A 19771-nucleotide genomic window follows, 5' to 3' on the forward strand; every position below is an offset into this window, starting at 1 on the left:
CAAACAAACAAAATTAAAATTCTTCCTTTAAATTACAAAAATCATACACATAGCCTAAATATATTTACATACGCATAGTTTCATGTGGCTGGAGTAAAAAATTGGTAAAATGTGATGGTTTTAAATATTTTTTTATTTTAATTTAAAAACTTTTTAATTACATTTTTTAAAATTAAAAATTAAAAACCTGGGGCCTCTCCTTTCTCCTCCCAATAAGCCTCACCTCACTCACACTATCTCTTCAACATTTTAAAGGGATGCAGGCAAATGCCACAGTCCATTTCTGCCCAAAGGCAGATGTTTGAGGAGTAGTGGTGTCACCTCCCCTTAAGGTGTCACCTGGTGTGGTCTGCACACACACACACACACACACACACACACACACACACACACACCAAACCTCCAAGTGATGCCACTGGGTGAATCATTACAAATCTCTGGCAGAAACATTTAAATACTGCTGCCAAACTATAAATCATAGGGGTTATTCAGACTGGTTTTCTTTTTAAGCACGTCTATAAGAATAATCTCACTCACCCATTCTGGTTTTGTTCTTCATGCTATTTTTTATAACCATGGCACTTAAAGTGGTATCAAAGCGCTGTGAAAATGTTAATGTGAAAGAGACCAGAATGTAAAATGTATTCAGTGATTTTAGCAACTAGTTTTTGGATTTTGTTTTAATGCTGTAGGCTTTTTCTGTTCTGTTTCTAACACCACCAGGGCAACAGCAATGTACAACACAAAAAAAAGCTTGCTTTTTATTAGCCCATTTAAGGCTTTTTAATGTGTTTCATGGGAACAAAGAAATACATTTGAAAAATGTGGATGTTATTGAATGTTTGTGTTGTATTGTATTTATCTGGCAGTGAGATTAGTGAAATCCTGTTTTGTATGGGGTTTTGTTTTAACAATTCTTTAACTAAGATTAATGGAGTTTCTTTATACTTTGATGTGGAAAGCCTACCAGAATCTTAACTAGTAATACTACTTTGCAAAAAAAAAAAAAAAGTTTGTTTAAAGTTGGTTTTTTCAAGTAACAACTTTAACTTATTTTAAAGGAAGGGGATGGAAAAGCAGGGGGAGAGAGAAAAATCTTGAAAAATATGTGTCATGTTCACTTACACATTACTACAAAAAAGGAAATCTTGGCCCCATACAGACAGGCCAAAATAAAGCTGCTTCAAATCACTTTGGAGGTATGCTGTTTAAATGATGCATGCGTTTTAAGAGGCCGGATGCCATGCCAAAGCCACAATCCAGTCCTAAGGGCCGGAGCACAGCTTTGGCACAGCTTCCGGACTCTTAGGATGCACACATCATTTAAACAGCATACCTCCAAAGTGACCCGAAGCAGCTTTATTTTGGCCTGTCTGTATGGGGTCATAAACATGCATATCCCAAAACAGAGAATGAAAGAAGGAACAGATTTGTATCAAATGTGTACAGGTTAATTTAAATGGGAGGAAAACGGTTAGAAATAACTGCCTGGATTTTCTATCAGCTCTCTCCCACCCTCAGATCTGAAAGAAATCATCATTCACCCGCACTCCAACTGCTAGCAGAATGGATTTCCTTCCCACCATGCAGCGATGGCCAGGGAAGTGGGGGGAGTGAGAGTTACAATCATGACAACAGTGTCAAAATCATGAGTGAGTTGCAACCATGAATATGTAACTAGTAGTAATACTACTACTATTCACAATCACTGTTTAGTCACAATTTTGACACTATTGCCACAATCATAACTCCTCCCTTCAACCTATTTTTCAGGCATCAGCTGTAGGGGAGAAGGTTCATTCTGCCAACAATCAGAACATGGGTGAATGATGATAAGCTTATTTAACTAAGCAGCTGATAGAGAATGTTTGCAACAATGATTGTCATTTAAATAGAAAAACAATACAGTACGACCTCCATATCCACAGGACCGGGACCCACAGTTTCACTGACCCAAGTCCAAAAAAAGATGTCTAGGCATTTTCTAGGTCCTCCAGTGTGATTCTACAGTATGCTTCCCACAGTGGGTGACCATAGAATTGCACTGAAGGACCTAGCAATGTCTAGGGATGTGTTTTTATTAGCTCCTCCAGCATGGCTCTATGGCCAACGTCCTCCAGAAGTCTTTCATTTCAATAAGATTTGCTACTAACTGCATTTTTGCAATTCCATGCTAAGTCAAAAAATGTATCTCCTGTGGATACAAGGGTTGTACGCTACATTTTACCACAGTGTGGGGAAAGACAATAAGCAAGTGATCTATTTTCCTGCTCAGTCTGGTTCTCCAGATGTTGATGAGCAACTTCAAGGCCCTATCAGATCTCCCTTCTTTTGGTGGTTCTTTACCATTAAATCAGACAGGCCTTCAAGCAGAGAAGGCCTTCCTAATATAGGCTTAACCACTAATAAATCTTCCAAAAAGAAGAATTTCCTTTGTAAAGTAGATCACATGGCCACCTTTTGCATTTCTTTTTTTAAAAGGTTATGTGACCATTTGAGTAACTTCTGTGCAAAATTCAGATTTTTTTCCAAAATATGCAAAATATGTAGGAGCTGTATGTTTTTCTGCCATTATTTATTCTCTCCGTTTCATATTTGATTACCAACTTCACATGTGATCACTCAGAAGTTTGTTCCATCCTGTTTTCTCGTTGTTGTTATTGTGTGCCTTCAAGTCATTTCTGACTTATGGCAACCCTCAGGTGAACTTATCATGGGGTTTTCTTGGTATGATTCATTCAGAGGTTTGCCATTGCCTTCCCCTGAGACTGAGAGCAAGTGACTTGTCCATGGTCACCCAATGGGTTTCATGAGTGACCTTGGGAATTGAACCCTGATCTCCAAAGTCATAGTCCAACACACAAACCACCCATTTGTCTGCATTTTTTTAAAAGGTCTACATGAAAATTCATGTTTAAATATCAGTTGTGGATTCAGACATGTCTTTTCTCAAAATACACATTTCTAGGCATATTTTATTTAGGCAGATACATGCCTAAACAGATTTTGGGTTTTTTTATTTTTAGCTGAGAATTGTTCCAGACATCCTGCCCTTGGAAAAATATTACTGTGCGGAGGCTACAATGTTTTTTGTAGTAATCCCCAAAAGAAAACGATTTGGAAAGTGCAAAAGCTGATAAATAAATTAGGTCAGATCCATGTATTTATCAGGCAAATATAGATCAGGTCAATTTGTATCAAGATTCACAAAAATCAAATTCCTTGAGTGAGCATCTTGAATTAAATGTAAAGGAGAAACTGAACACTAGCAATATGCTCAACAGCTGAGCTAGGAAACCTCAGCCGCTGGAGCTAAAGATAGCATACCTTCCAACATGTCACAGATGAAACCCAGGATACCTGTGGCCAAGAATGAAACATCAGAATGTGCTCAAGATGGCAAAAGATATTGCTAAGGAAGAACACCCAAACTAGGGGAGACTGCTGCAAGCTGCTTTGGCCTGAGCCTCCTGGGAAGGGCAAGATTCTGCCCTATCATCTCCCCCCCCCCCCCCCAGTTAAAAGAACACAAATAATTTTAGCACTCTGTACTATATTTGTAGCAATGGAAGAAAGGTGAGGACGAAGATGGGGGAACAGAACGAAGAGAGAAAAACTCAAATATTTTAAAAGCAGTTGGAAAAACTGGAATGACACAAGATTACTTGGGACTGTCTCTGCCAAATCAATACTGTTGGGGGGGGGGTTATAACCTCCTAAGAGGGGTGTTAAGTTCAACAACCCTCCATTCCCAATGACAGCATTGTTTAGCAGACCTCCCGCTTTTGTGTGATTTTTCTTATTCCTCTTCTGACGTTTAGTAACTGGCAGTGAGAGCTTTAAGACCCAAATATACTGGGCCTTACCTACAAGTGGAATGTGTCCAGTGCAGAGTGCAATTAATCTGAAATTGAACTTGGTTTAATAGGCTTCTTGCCCATCCTTGCTCTACAGCAGACATGTGGTCCTCCAAATGTTCTGAGACCACAACTCCCATCAACCCTAGATTGGTGCAAGATGTTGCAGACTACATCAATTACTGACAGAATAACTGGGCAGTGTGGAGCCTGCCAAGGGAAGAGGAGCAACTGGGTGCAAGTTATACTCTATTACTTCCATAGCATCATCTGGGAATAATCTTCAAAAGGGAAAGGCAGGATATAAATAAATATTTTATTATTATTTTATTATAATGCATTCTGCCCTACCCTGTATCCCTCCCCCTAGGATGGGGAAAAGCCTCTACATTGCCATGGTCCTGCTCTTGGGAAAGAGCAAAATAAAACTCCTTTATTTTTGCACTCAGTTAAATAAATGCAGCAATGTAAGGGAAAATTTGAGAATTTTGAAAAACCTTTCTCTTTTGTCTGCAACTATCAAAAGAAGCCCTACAGGAGGGCTAACCATAGTGATGGCGCATGGTTTTACTTTGCAAGGAAGTGGATTCCAGATGGGAGGTTGATTTTTTCATTTCCTTCTCTGTGGGTTTGACTCCTTTGTACGTAAGTGCCTCTTAAATTGAAACTTTTGTCCTAAGAAAAGAGAGGCGCCTCTTTGAAGGTTACAGATTCCATAGAGGTAGCTACATTACTCTGCATTAATATGCAGCAAAAACATTTTATTAACATACAAAACACATACACTGACATACATAAATACACACGTATATACCAATACCAACATACAAAGCAGTCTCCAAATCTCCTTGTCTCCACATAACTTACGTAACTCTTTCTCCTACTTGAACCATATACTCATTTTCTTCATCCTTTTCTCCTTCATTTTTACCATTCTTACTGAAAAGTGACTGTTCTGACTACAGCTCCCAGATTCTCTTGAGGTAGCATGGTTAGCTGCTATGCCAGTTGGGGAATTCTGGCAACTGCAATCCAAAGCAGTAACATTTCCAAGCTATCTGAGCGAAAACAAAGAACATAGTTGTATTCTTATGACTAACCAATATTTAGTGGCAGTACCTTTCTCGGAGTGGAACCTACTGTTCAGACAGCAAGTTTTCACTTATGGAATGACAGATGCTCCTCCATTCCTTCCGAGGGTAGCATCTATGTCCTATCAAATCTGCAGAAGGTACCCCAGCCCTCCAGATTCTGGAAGCACTTGGAGAGGGCAGATCTCCTCAGTGCTCTGACAAAAACTGTTCCATCAGCTGGATGAGCTGTCTGGATTCCACCCTAAGACACTGGAAATGTCCTCCCAAGTTGGCAGTTGGATATTTGGCCAGAGCTAGGAATAATATAGTTCCTCAGATTTTGTAGGACAGCAACTCCCAGTATTCCTCACCATTAGCTATGTTGGTTAGGGCTTCTGAGAATGCTATCTAACAACATTTAGAGGATTGCATGGTTTGCACACATGTATTAGTACAAAGTTTGTAAATATTAGAAACAAGGCTGTTACATAAAATGGGATTTAAATCTGTGATCTGTAGGAAGCAAGAGAGTAACACAATGTTACATCTTCTACTAAAGATCTCTGAAATATCAGAATTTAGTTCTCATGAGAATTTTAACTTTCTTGTTTTATTAAAAAGCAATTCTTTTATGGTATTTAATGAATTTCTGAAAGTACGTGGGCAACAAGTCCAGTTGATAAAATCTGAAAAATCAAAGCCATAGCTGCATAAGAGTCCAGGGATCAGAACATGGCCTTCTGCACTTCTCACAGCATGTCTTTCTTTAATTTGTGAGCAGAAAGCACAAGAAGTATTAATTAAAAATTAATAGAGCAATAATTTTAAAACTGTGGAATTAAGCAAAAATAAAACATTGTATAAAAGCTGTATCATTTGCCCATGTCTGAGAATTCTTCTTTTCTCTTCACAGAATTTAAGTTTTACTGGCACAAAAATGCTTGTTTGACTGGGAGTGTATCTTGCCCCTGTGGTACATTTCTGTATAAAACATGCTAGGGATAAAAATATTCCCCCGAAGATCCTGCCTATATAGCTATCTAAGCTGCCCTACGTTTCTAGGCCAGTTGTGGTTGCCCAAAACATGACTGATAAATACAGGTTGAGTCTCCCATATCTGAAATGCTTGGGATCAGAAGTGTTTTGGATTTTGGTGTTTTTTCCCCCCAGATTTTGGATTATTTGCATATACTTAATGAGATATCTTGGAAATGGGATCCAAGTCTAAACATGAAATTCATTTTTGTTTCATATACACCTTATACACATAGTCTGAAGGTAATTTTATACATAACATTTTTCATAATTTTGTGTATGAAACAAAGTTGAGGTATGCTGAACCATCAGAAAGCAAAGGTCTAAACCACCCATGAAAAAAGTATTGGATTTTGAGTATTTGGGATTTTTGAATTCCAGATAACAGAGACTCAACCTGTACTATATTCACGAACTGGTAATATTTTAAGACACAATGAAGAACATGTAGCTGTAGGTTTTCCCACCGTGTGTGAACACAGCCCAAGGCCTACAACTGCAAAGCAGAAAGGAATCCTTCCTTGAATAGACTACCACTGTATGAATATGAATCAGATGGCTTCTGCACTGATGTCTTTAGTAATTTAGTTGTAGGGCATATAGTAGTAGGGCATTACTTTTCCAGAGTACAATACTACATTACTTTTCAGCACTCCAACAGAAGTGTAATTAAAACTGTAATTCTACATGGAATGTGAAACAGTGATAACATTATCTGGCAACACCTTTCCTCTGGGCCAAGATCCACCTAGCTTTACTCAGTAATAAGCCTTATTCAGAAAACTCTCCTGTCTTGTTAATTAATTGTTGGCTCTTTGCAAGTTCTTATTCTGTCATTGCTTCCTCTTCATTGTGGATGGAGGATTAATTAAGAATCTCTCTTAATTACTTTGTTGCTGTTACTTGTGAGACAGGAGGAGCTTTAATTACTTATTTGTTTGCAGTCTTTCTCCCCAGGATCTATTGCAAAATAGTTATTTTGCAGTTTTAAAAATATAGAGAAAATGATTAATGGAAACTAACCACTGTCCTTCAGGGAACAGAGCCTGAATAATAAAGGAGCAACTAGAAAACATACATCCATAATTTTCCTGCAGCATGAATGGGCTATACATAATAACAGTTGCAAATGCTGCTAAGAGGGAAGCTACTAATGAAATGTACAAAAGCCCTGAAAAGTCTCTGACTGCTTTCAAGACTCCAGAGCTAAGCTTTTCTTTAAAATCTTAAAATAATTCATTCACAGTCGTCTAAACATAGCAATAAATATCATTCTGGCACAGTGAATTGCCTTCCCTCAGCATAATATGTCTGCAGTTATTTTTAGAGGAAAAGCTAGTGGAGCAGCAAAATGTTGAAATCTCCAAGTTAGACACATTGGCACAAAGTATTAGAGGTGGGAAATTGTCATTTCTGCAATTTATACTTGCAAGAATAGGCTGCTGCCTCTCATTCTCTTGAATTCTCTGATCGTGCCATTTCTCCAATGCTTCTCAAACTTGCTGTCTGGCTCCCAGTCATTTCTGATTTATGGTGACTCTGAGGCAACCCTTTGCCTTTCTCTGAGGGTGAGAGAGTGTGACTTGCCCATGGTCATCCTGTGGGTTTCCATGGCTGAGTGGGGATTTCAACCTTTGTCTCAACATTCAAACCATTACACTACGCTAGATATTGTTGTGGTCCAACATTCAAACCACTGCACCATGATACAAATTGTTGAACTGCAATAGCCTGGAGCCTCAGTTAGCATGGATTCAGGATTCTGGGAATTGGAGTATGAAACATCTGGAGGGCCAAAGTTTTAGAACCATTGTTTTTTAAAATATCTATTGCAGCTAAAAGACCTCCAAACATTAAGGCATATCCCTAATAGATATTGAAGGTCATGTAAAATGAAAGTTATCTTTCATCTAGAAGGTAATGCCATAATCACAAAAAAGTCAACATGGGTTTCAGAGAAACAAGTCATGCCAGACAAATCTGATCTCTTTCTTTGATAAAATTACCAGCTTGGTAGATGAAGGGAATGCTCTGGATATAGTATATCTTGATTTCAGTAAAGCCTTTGACAAGGTTGCCCATGACATTCTTGCAAACAAGCTTGTAAAATGTGGGCTAGACAAAGGAACTGTTAAATGGATCTGTAATTGGTTGACCGGCCGAACCCAAAGGGTGCTCAACAATGGCTCCTTTTCATCCTGGAGAGAAGTGACCAGTGGGGTCCCACAGGGCTCTGTCCTGGGCCCAGTGCTATTCAACATCTTTATCAATGACCTGGATGACAGAATTGGGAGCATACTTATCAAATTTGCAGATGACACCAAATTAGGAGGAATAGCTAATACTCCAGAGGACAGGATCAACATTCAAAATGATCTGAATAGACTAGAAAGCTGGGCAATAGCTAACAAAATGAAATTCAACACAGAGAAATGTAAGGTACTGCACTTAGGGTAGAAAAATGAAATGCACAGATATAGGATGGGGAACACCTGGCTGAATGAATCTACATGTGAAAGGGATCTGGGAGTCCAAATAGACCACAAGTTGAACATGAGTCAACAGTGCGATGCGGCAGCTAAAAAGGCCAATGCAATTTTAGGCTGCATCAATAAAAGTATAGTGTCTAGATCAAGAGAAGTAATAGTGCCACTGTATTCTGCTCTGGTCAGGCCCCACCTGGAATACTGTGTCCAGTTCTGGGCACCACAATTCAAAAAGGACATTGAGAAACTGGAGCGTGTCCAGAGGAGGGCGACTAAAATGGTGAAAGGTCTGGAAACCATGTCCTATGAGGAACAACTCAGGGAGCTGGGGATGTTTAGCCTGAAGAAGAGAAGGTTAAGAGGCGATATGATAGCCCTGTTTAAATATTTGAAAGGATGTCATATTGAGGAGGGAGCAAGCTTGTTTTCTGCTGCTCCAGAGAACAGGGCCCGGAACAATGGATGCAAGCTACAGGAAAAGAGATTCTACCTCAACATTAGGAAGAACTTCCTGACAGTAAGGGCTGTTCGACAGTGGAACAAACTCCCTCGGAGTGTAGTGGAGTCTCCTTCCTTGGAGGTCTTTAAGCAGAGGCTAGATGGCCATCTGCTAGGGATGCTTTGATTTGGACTTCCTGCATGGCAAGGGGTTGGACTGGATGGCCCTTGCGGTCTCTTCCAACTCTATGATTCTATGATTCGGGGGCGGGTTATAGACCGCCGCTTTGAGGCGGTCTGCCGCCGCCGCCGTTTGCTCCGTAAGGGAGCCGTCACAGCCACACCGCGTGGCTCCCTTGCGGAGCAAAAAAGAAGCTCCAAAATGGAGCTTCTTTCTGCGGCGCCCTAATGAAGTCGCGAGGCGCCACTGGCGCACTCGCGACGTCATTAGCGCCGCGACACGTTCGGACACACAGCGTCCGATACGTAAAGATGGCGCCGGCCGTGTGGAACGGCCGGCGCCATATTGTATGGACAGAGTCTGTATTAGACCCAGGGGCGTCTAGAAGAGACGCCCCTTTTTTAAAATGGGACGTCCTGTGGACGTCCCAAGTGGCGGTCTATAACCCGCCTATGATTCTATGATTCATGGCACTTCCTTCAAAGGGTTCTAAGTTAATCTTAGGGGCTGAACAGACCGCCCCTAAGGGGTGGCCTGCAGCCACCTCTTTCTTCACTGGATTGAGGCTGCAGTACTACATGCCGCGGCCCTGATCTGGCTGTTCCACAGCGCAAAAAGGAGCTGCAAAAAGTGTCTCCTTTTTGCACCGCAGAAAGTGTGCCATAGACACCAGCACCACAGCTGTTCAGCATTTATTTGGCATGGCATCATCTGGACGCAGCACCAGAGGAGCACCATGACACTGCCTACCATATGGTTGGGTACACCAGGTGGCAGCAGCATCAGGTCAGCGTCAGGGCATGCACCATGTGGACACCATGCCCCCACTCTCCCCCCCAGGCCAGCATTTATCGCCAGTCTATTAAAAGACTTAGTCTCCAAACTCTGGGCTAGCTTTGGGTGAGAGGAAACTGGACAGTAACCCAAGGCACTGAAATGGAGAGAGAGCCAAATTGGTTTTGAGGTTTGGGTTGGGAATTAAATGTACAGTGGGCTCTTAGAATCCACGGGGGTTATTTAAATTTGAATTAAGAGATTATTGCACTCGCTTTTCTCCCGAGCTGGACACAGGCTGGGTATGGGCAAAAAACGCATTAAAGTAGATACTACTGCACACTTCCATGCCCAGCTCCGAGGTATCACATACCTGATCCAGCCTTCTTTGCAAAGCAAACCCCAACGCCTCCTTGATGATTTACTCACGAGAGAAGCATGCGAAGGTGTGAACCCTGATCATGCTTGTTTCACAATTTATGATGATTTCTTGGTGATTTACTTGCAGGTAAGCCTCCCATGTAAAAGAGTCCTTAGACTAGTTACATCAGTCCAACAGAGGATCTACTTGTAGGTAAGGAAGAAGCTCGAGGAGGTGAGCTTGCAGCAGGATCTGTTTGTATGAGCCTGTTCAGCATCATAATTCCATGAGAGTCATCATTGGAAAGCTACCTTCATCACATGGTTTGTATAACTAGAGCAGGAATGCAGTGAAAACAGAGGCAAAAATTTAAAAAGAGCTCACTCTGGACCTTTCTCATAAATGTAGTGGAGGAAAACTGCTTTTCCCCCAGTCCCAAGCAAGCCAGAAAGCTTGGTAACATTGTAAATCTACAAGAGTGTACTTTGGGTCTCCATAAAGCAAGGATTCCTATGCCTCAGTCTGAGGGTATACCATTGGCCCCAACCGTAACCCTGCCAGTTGTCTCCCCAACATTTTTAGTATTTTGTTTTCACTAAATGAGGAAACAGAATATCTGAATGTAAGATGACATTGAATCTCAAACACATAGCCTTTCCCCAGCCACGATGAAGTCAATATTTTACATACTTCTGTTTGAAACATAACAGAAGCTTATTCAAGATAATGCAAGCCTTAAAGTGATTGTTTAAACCACCGATGTGAAATCATTCTGTTAAAGAGCAGGTCATACTTAAGCTGGGTGTAAAGTATATTCCGAGGCAGCTGTATTGGCCATAGAGTAGAGTACAATAACATCCAAAATCTACAAAACAGTGATAATTTTATTTGGCCAACTAAAATGCACAAAATGTAGCTTTAAGAGACTGTGTGGGACCTGCTCATTAGCTATGTGTTTAGCCCTATGGCAAGGAAGTGTAAAGCCATCACATTAAACCAATCTTTAATTTCCATCTGGACAAGACAAGATTGGTCAGGCAGATTTACATAGCCCAGGTCAAGAAGCCTCAGTTTCAGAGTTTTTTATGAGGAGAGGAGAGCCAGAGAAGGTTTTATGGTGGGATTTTCCCTGTACTCCTTTCATCCCAGTCCCACCAGGGAAAGAGTTCAAGGAGGGCTGAGTGCCACCTAAAATAAGGTGCTACTGAAGAGTAATGTTCTATAGCTGTGTAAAAGTGGGTCTGAGGCCAAGCATTAAAGGAGAAATTCTTCCTCCTATGTGGTAGTGGAGAAGGCCACCACCAGACTACAACCAAACAACCTGTAGGACTGAACCCAGGGAGCTTAAAGTGTTGCTATCCCACTCTAACTGCTCTGTCTGCCTCCTGTTGCATTCTGGAGTTTGTAGTTCAGTATCTTGCAACTGGCCATAATTGAAAACAGAAAGCTGGTTGTTTTTTGGTGTTATTCTGAATGATAAGCAGTTTGCATTAGCTTCCCAAAGCTAAGAGGAAGAAAAGGTGCTATGACTGTGGTTTTCGAACTGCTTACCATTAAGAATAACACCAAAAACAACCAGCTTTCTGTTTCCAATAATGGCCAGTGAAAAGTTTGCAAGATACTCACAAACAGGACATGAACTACATATTGTGTCATTTAATTCCATCTGCCATGATGCACCTGGAGTTTGTTGCGTCAGCAAATTGCATAGGGGTATTGATCTCTTGGGGTCACTTTGTCACATTTTGTGCACACAGAGCAACAATGATATGCAAGAAGCCATGCCTCTATGCCCTGCGTGCATTGCAATTCATCTTAAAAATTCCTCCACAATGTGCTAGAAAATGCAAGGGATTCTGGAACATCTTATACAGTACATTGTGATCTGTGTGGCGATATCTAGCCAAACTATTGGACTCTGACATTGTCTTGAGAAATGAGAACCTGCTCTAGAATAGTGCCATAGAAAGATGCTCTGAGCTATCTGCTGCCAACTTCTGGAGAGCTTCCAGGAAAGAAAGAAAGAAAGAAAGAAAGAAAGAAAGAAAGGAAGGTAGCCAATGGGCACAAATATGGCACCAGTCCCTTGCACACGGTGTGTGTGTGGGGGGGGGGGGTCCCATATAAAATAGCTTAAGATGTATCAGTCTTGAACTACATCATTCAGTTGACTAACACAAAAATGTGCCCACTATTTCTCAGTTCCTTGTCAATGAACATCTAGTGGGCCTTCACATGAAATGTTTTTATAATCCAGAAAATCCAATTGTCAGCAGGTTGGAATCCTTGGTTGCTCATCATCTGCTTGACAGTGTCAGGAAACAAACCATTTGGACAAGAAAGATTACTATAGACCAGTAAGACAACCTGAAGTCTGCCCTGCTATTGCTATTGAGTTCATGATAGCTTTCACTCATCTTTACAAAATGAGGTTATTAAATCTGGCACTGTAATTTTTGTCAATGGCAACAAAAAAATTATGTTGCTGGCAGTAATATGTGGTTGTTGTTGTTGCTGCTGCTGCTGTTAATAATAATATTTATTTATTTATTTCTAGTCCATCTTTTTCCTGGATTGGGACTCAAAGTATCTTTCAATGATTAAAAAATTGTTAATAATTCACAATTATACAATTAGAAAAAAATTAAAACTAGATTTACAATATATAATTAAAACACACACAAACATCAGCACAACAATTAGCAATATTCATAGAATAATAGAGTTGGAAGAGACCACAAGGGCCAATGCATTGTGTAAAATGGGCCTTATATAATCACTCATCAAAGGTGATATCCCAGTGGATATCAAGGGACCACTGTACCTGCAAGGAAGGTGGGGAAGAGAGAAAGGCCTCCTCAGAGCACAGACTGGTTCATAAGGGAGAATATGGTACTTCAAATAGTCTGGACCTGAACCATATTCCCAGAATAGTAGCAGTATGAAAATCAGTGACAAGATAGCTATGGGTGCAACTAGTCATCATGACTTCCCAATTGTTTTTTCAACATTTAAAGTTACATCCTTTGATTTAAGTTATTTGCACATCAAAGTGTTCAGAAATATGGCTTATAGCCTTTTCTCAAGTTTCTGCACAATAATGATAAACTATATACTGGGTTTTTTATTATTATTTTGTTACTTCCAAATTCTAAGAAGCCACATTATCATAGCAGTGCATTGCTTGTATGTAGAATCGTATTTCAACTGCTATCTCTGTTTATCATTATATTTTGTGTGTGTACTATGTATAAGTCTAGAAATTTTAGTCAAAAATTGACCCCAAAAAACCTGAGTCAACTTATCCATGGGTCAATATAAGTAGTGTCCTTTAATTCTTATTTTAAAAGGAGCTATCCCCTGGTGAAAGGCAAGAGCATAATCTGTCCTGGGAGCACTGATTCCTCTCTATTATCTCGTCCATCCGGCCTTTAATATAAGCACAGTTATGCCTGCCTACTGGAATTTTGTAAGTTCTTTTGCATAGTTTTCCTTTGCTTCATCTTTTAGATCCTTTGCTAGATGCCTATAAGTTTCACCCTCAACTTATCCACGGGCCATAACAAAACCCATCATTTTGATCCTAAAACCTGACCTCAACATATACATGAGGTTGACTTATAGTGCAGTATATATGGTAGGTATCCACATATGTGTTAATTTTGTTTTGCTTTGTTTTGCTTTTCAGATTGCAAAACAGTCTTGCTTGAAACTGCTTTTTCACCCTTTAAAAAAAATGAGGCAGTTCATTCTATAAATCTGCTCAAAGTTACCCGGAGGGTTTCCATGGCTCGACAAGGATTTGAACTCTTGTCTCCCAGAGTCCTAATCCAACACTCAAACCACTATAGCAGAGTGGCTTACCTATTCATATTTATTATATTTTAAATGGAAATACCTTTCACCACAGTGGTGAATATTGTGACCAGGTGATCTGCATACTTGCTCAGTCTGCTGCCCAGATGCCAGCTGCGGGAGGGCAGTTTGAAGTCCCCTGCTCTCCTTTATTTTCAAAGAGTTTGAGCAAACAACTCTTAAAACCAAGGAAGTCTTTAAAAGTCTGAGTGACTTCTGATAGCCCTTCCAATAGAGCATGAGACATGGCCACCCCAAACCATGCACAAGATGTGAATTGCACCAGATCATTCACATGGAACTGCTACTCTGTTGGGAGCCAGCATGGCATAGTGGTTCGAGTATTGGACTAGGACTTTGGAGACCAAGGTTCAATCCCCACTCAGCCATGAAACCCATTGGATGACCTTGGGCAAGTCACATGCTCTTAGTCTCAGGAAAAGGCAATAGCAAACCTTCTCTGAACAAATCTTGCTAAGAAAACCCATGGTAGGGTCACCTTAGGGTCACCACAAGTCAGAAATAACTTGAAGGCACACAATAACAACAACACCTGAGGAAGTAGATCTAAATCTATGAATGTTCATGCTACCAACGTCTTACTTTCAGTTAGTCTCAAAGGTGCTACAAGATCTCTCTACATACTGACTCTACAGACTAACACGGCTATATCTTTGAATTCTAACATTTATCCGATTTGAGGAGTTTTAAGAAACATAGTTCTCTTCCCCCTCCAAAATTAGTAAGCCAGCAAAAAGCACCAGTATTCATTCAACGTAACATATTTGTAATAGTTGAGAGATATTTATTTTCAATAGACAGCTTGAGACCATGGGCAGGAATCATGCAGCCTCTCGACGTAGTTGGACTGCAACTCCCAGAGCCATAGTGGGAAATTGTGGAAAAGCCATAGTGGAAAAAATTTTTCCACTAGCAATTACAGTGCTGGGACTTGTCATCCAACAACATCTGGAGAGCCACTTCATTCCCATCACTGCCATAACATAACATTTGGAGGTGGTACATTTTCCTTTAAAAGTAACCCAGGGATATTGGGTTTTCAATTGATTTTGCCCAAGAACTGTTGTTCTGCAAAGGAAGCACAGAGACCAGGTTTGCAAAGGACATCACAGAACAAATGCATTACTGGAACAGGATTTGAGCTCAAACTCAAGATTCACTGACTTAATTTACTGGCATTTTAAGAGCCTGATTTGACCTACAGTAGTTAGTCAATATTTTCATTATTATTTATCACTATTATTTTTTACTGTAGGAAGCCATTTAAAGTTTGCTTTTGCTTTTCTGAGGCACTGCCATCTTTTTATAGTATCTCAGCTCTCCTGCTCTCTTTGTTAGAGCAAGCTGAGAATTATTATTCTGGCTCAGATGTAAGAAGTACAAAGATATGATATCTTTTAAAAATACTGATGAACAACCATAAATGTTATACACCCAAAACATTAAGCAAGCAGGCAAGGAATGGAAAGGGGATTAAAGGTGCCAAAAGTTGCCAGTATAGTGGATAATAACTTTTAAAGAGCTTTCAATGCAGACGATGGATGGGATGGATGGATGGACAGATAGGCAGACATTTGTTTTTGCCTCACAATATTTATGATAACCAGCATGGTGTCATGGTTTAGGTGTTAGACTATAACTGTAGAGACCAGAGTTTAAATCTCTGCTTTGCTATGGAAACACACTGATTGACCTGGGGCACGTCACACACTCTCAGCCACAGAGGAAGACAAAGGCAAACCTCTTCTGAACAAATCATGTCAGGAAACCTTCATGATTTTACTTGAGGGTCATAATAAGTCAGAAACGACTTGAAGGCACACAACAGCAACCAATTTACATTGTGCTGCCATTGCAGATGACACTTGGAAGTTAAATTCACACACTCAAGATTTCAGAAACAAAAATTGAGGTAGTCATAGCCATTTTTGTCATATCCTTGTATTTTAAAGTGTCTTCAGAAATGATGTGGAGATTACAGCCTTAACAAAAGGCAAATTCATGAGGTGATAACAAGAAAAAAGAATTAGCTAAGAATTAAACATTCAAAATCAGAAAGATGTCTTAAATTCACAGGCCATTTTTCTTGCTTTGAATTAGAATTAATATGACATTTCTTTTAGATAGTTTGCATGCAGTAAAAATGAGTACCACCCTGAAAACTGGTGATCATATCACAAAAGGACTATGAACATGTGTTAATTCTCAGTTTAGCCAAACTGTAAGCTTCCAGTGGAAAGAGACATCAGTTTAGCAAATATTTTATGTAATCTCAACATTGGTTACATTACATAGCATATAAAACCAAAATAGAAGAGCTAAAATTAAGTGCGTAGCAGTCCTTCAATGTTGAAGGAATACATTCTCATTTTTGGATGGCATAGCCCAGCTCTAAGAAAATCTTCAAGTAAAACCACCTTGAGATCTGTGCGCTATTAATTTATGAATGTCTTTTTTCCACTTGAGAACAGCCATACCAGGTCACATAAAAGGGTTGTCTAGTTGAGCATTTTGTTAACCTGATGCCTCTGGGAGCCCAAAAAGAGAAGAGAAGGCACCCATGCCCTGCTCCTCATGTACCCCAGCAACTGTACTGAGAGAGACACCTCCTTTGATACTGAAGGTCATATTTAGCCATCATAACTAGGGATTATTGATAGTATTACCCTCCATTAATTTCTCCATTTACCTTTTAATCTGTCCAAATAAGTAGACATCATTACATTTTGTAGTTGTTGTTGTTGTTGTGGGCCTTCAAGTTGTTTCCAATTTATGGCAACCCAACTTATGACTACTTATGGCAAGCCTATCATGGGGTTTTCTTGGCAAGATTTGTTCAGAAGGGTTTGTCATCGCTTTCGCCTGAGGCTGAGAGCATGTGACTTGCCCAACATCACCCAGTGGATTTAATGGCTGGACTGGGAATCGAACTCTGGTCTCCAAAGTGACAATCCAACATTCAAACCACTATGCCACAGTGGTTCTCATTTTGTAAGTTACACATTCCACAGTTCATCAATATGATGGATGAAGAAATTCTTCTGTTTCTCTGCCCTGAATCGCCCACTCTTTAGCATTATTGGATGACCTTAGCTTCCAGAGGGAGAGGTCCATCTCCTTTCCCCACATTATTAGTAAGTTATACACCAGGCAATGGCAAAGCTCCTCTGAATACATCTTGCCAAGGAAACATTATGATAGAGTCACCATAAGTAAGTGTCAATCTGAAGGCATATAACAACAAATCATGTGCCCCTTGCTCACCTTTTATATCAGTACAAAATAGCTCCAAATATGTAACCTTTTCTCATAAAGGAATTACTCCTGTCCCTTCATAATTTTGATTGCTTCATCCTAAACCTTTTCTGGCAATTCTGAGATGTGATGCCCGGAACTAAACCAGCATTTCAAGTGTGTTCATACCATAGATTTGTATAAACCCATTATGATATTATCAGTTGTATTTTTGAAATTAATATTCTGGTCTGTCTTCAACAAACTAAGGGCATCTTAATGTTGGTTTCCAGCTAATTTTTCCTCCTTTTTATCCGGGCAGTTTGTAGGCCAAGGCCTAATTTATTTTAACAGCATTTTAAAGGAAAAACAAAAGACCACAGTCTAAAAATATGCAATGGTGATTACAGCAAGCTGAAGTATTAATGGTATCTAAGCATGGCAATTATTATTTAAAGCCTTTATTTTGCACAAAGGCAGTCCAATCATTGCTGTTCAGAAGTCCCTAGACACTGCACTGATGCAGTTTATACCCAAGGATGTGGGCATAGGACAGTCTTAAATAAAAACCGTTTCAAAGATTTCCCACTCAGGAAAATCAGAGAGAGAAAAAGAGAGAGAGAGAGAGATTTACCTGTTGTACAGGCGATGTGAATAATGATGAGTGTTGTAAAAAGCATCCTGAAGATCATGTTGTTACAGGATGGTCTGGACATCTGCACCCCACACATACAGAGCAGCAGACCACAATGGGGCAAAAGTAAATCAACCTCTTCGGTCAAGAGTCAACCATCACAGATTTAGTTCTCATCTTCAATAACATACAACATGTAGAAGCATGAAACCACTCTCTCACAAACAGGAAACTGAGCTCTTTGATGACTTTACCATTTTATCTTTGTTTATTCATCTTTTCTTCTACACCTTGACTTCCTTGCTCATATCCAGATCAGTTAGCTCACTTGTAACCTACAATCTGAGCTGAACACTCCAGGAAGAAAATGCCAGAACTCCCTCACCTTCTAATCACAATGAACGAGAGTGGGTTTAGATGCTACATGGACTATAACACCAGGACCTAAGCAGTAGGAGATCTAGTGCCTTTAGGGTAACACTTGGATGGAAGACCACCAATGAACATCAGATGTAGGCTATATTTCAGAAGAAGAAACTGGCAAAACTACCTCTGTGTATTCCTTGCCTCAGAAAACCCTGTGAGATTCATGTGGTTGCCATAAGTTGAAAGGCGACTAGAAGTCGTGCGCACACACAAGTGGACAACTAAGGTAATTTAGATCTGAAACCTAAAAATGCCAGCCAGTTGTGGACCAAAACCCTGAGGCAAGCCAGGTGTCATCCTTCTTCTTTTCATTCCCCTCCCTCACCAGTAGCAGCAGGTGTTATCTTGGAAAGCAGAGCAAAAGAGTTGAATTCAAGTGCTGTCAACTCACAACACTTACATAGTCTTCCTGTAAGACCCTGCTTGAAATGGGTGCAGCCAGTGTTTGGTTCACCTCCCACAGTTCATGCTGAGTTTGTAAAGCCAAAAGGTGAAATTCAAACCCAGCTAACTACTGCTAATGCTTCATAGGCACTCATTCTTCCCACAGTGTTAGACCACAATGTGTGTGAAAATCTTAGCTGCAATTGTGTGACTGTCCCTGGATAATGCCTTTTGAATCCCCTGATTTCCCCCGTGTGATAAAGTCCTTATAAGAGTTGTTGTTGTTGTTGTTGTTGTTGTTGTTGTTGTTGTTGTTGTGTGCCTTCAAGTCATTTCTGACTTATGGCGAGCCTAAGGCAAACCTATCAGAGGGTTTTCTTGGCAAGACTTGTTCTGAGGAGGTTTGCCATGGCCACCCTCTGAAGCTGAGAGAGTTTGAATTGCCTGAGATCACCCAGTGGGTTTCCATGGCTGAGCCAGGATTCGAACCCTGGTCTCCAGAAACCACTACACTACAATACACCACACTGGATCTCACACCACACTGGCTCTTAAGAGTTGTCCAAGAGAGTAGGATAGACATATTTTAAAAATCCCTGGTGATGACAGGGTGGTGGCTGGCAAATCCAACCATGACTGCATTCCCTTTTCTTCATACTTGTTAAGGATATTGAATGTGTAGGCAGAGCTGAAGAGAGGGGAAGGAAGCCAGTGCAAATTAATGATGTCCAGTAGTCAAGAAGGGGGCCCAGGTTCTGACTATGGTCTAATCTGCACTGCAGAAATAATGCAGTTTGACACTGCTTTAACTGTCATGGCTCAATGCTATGGAATACTGGGATTTGTAGTTTTCTGAGATATTTAGCCTCCTCCGTCAGAGACCTCTGGTGCCACAACAAACTACAGTTCCCAGGATTCCATAGCATTGGACCATGGCAGTTAAAGCAATGTCATTATTTCTGCAGTGCAGAATTATTCTGCAGTGCAGATGCAGTTTAAATTGCAGATGTTT

General features: G+C 40.3%; 1 protein-coding gene across 1 annotated transcript in view; it reads right to left on the reverse strand.

The window, feature by feature from the left end:
- The window catches only part of CD28 (CD28 molecule), a 28100-nt gene extending 10093 nt beyond the window's left edge, over positions 1-18007 (reverse strand). The window contains exon 1 of the mRNA XM_089523012.1: positions 17950-18007. Coding sequence (XP_089379138.1) covers positions 17950-18007 — 58 coding nt within the window. The remainder of the gene's footprint in view (positions 1-17949) is intronic.
- Positions 18008-19771: the final 1764 nt, after the last annotated feature.

The sequence above is a fragment of the Sceloporus occidentalis genome, unplaced genomic scaffold, assembly GCF_023333645.1.
Source record: "Sceloporus occidentalis isolate IW3139 unplaced genomic scaffold, rSceOcc1.0.p SCAF_4, whole genome shotgun sequence".
NCBI lineage: Eukaryota > Metazoa > Chordata > Lepidosauria > Squamata > Phrynosomatidae > Sceloporus > Sceloporus occidentalis.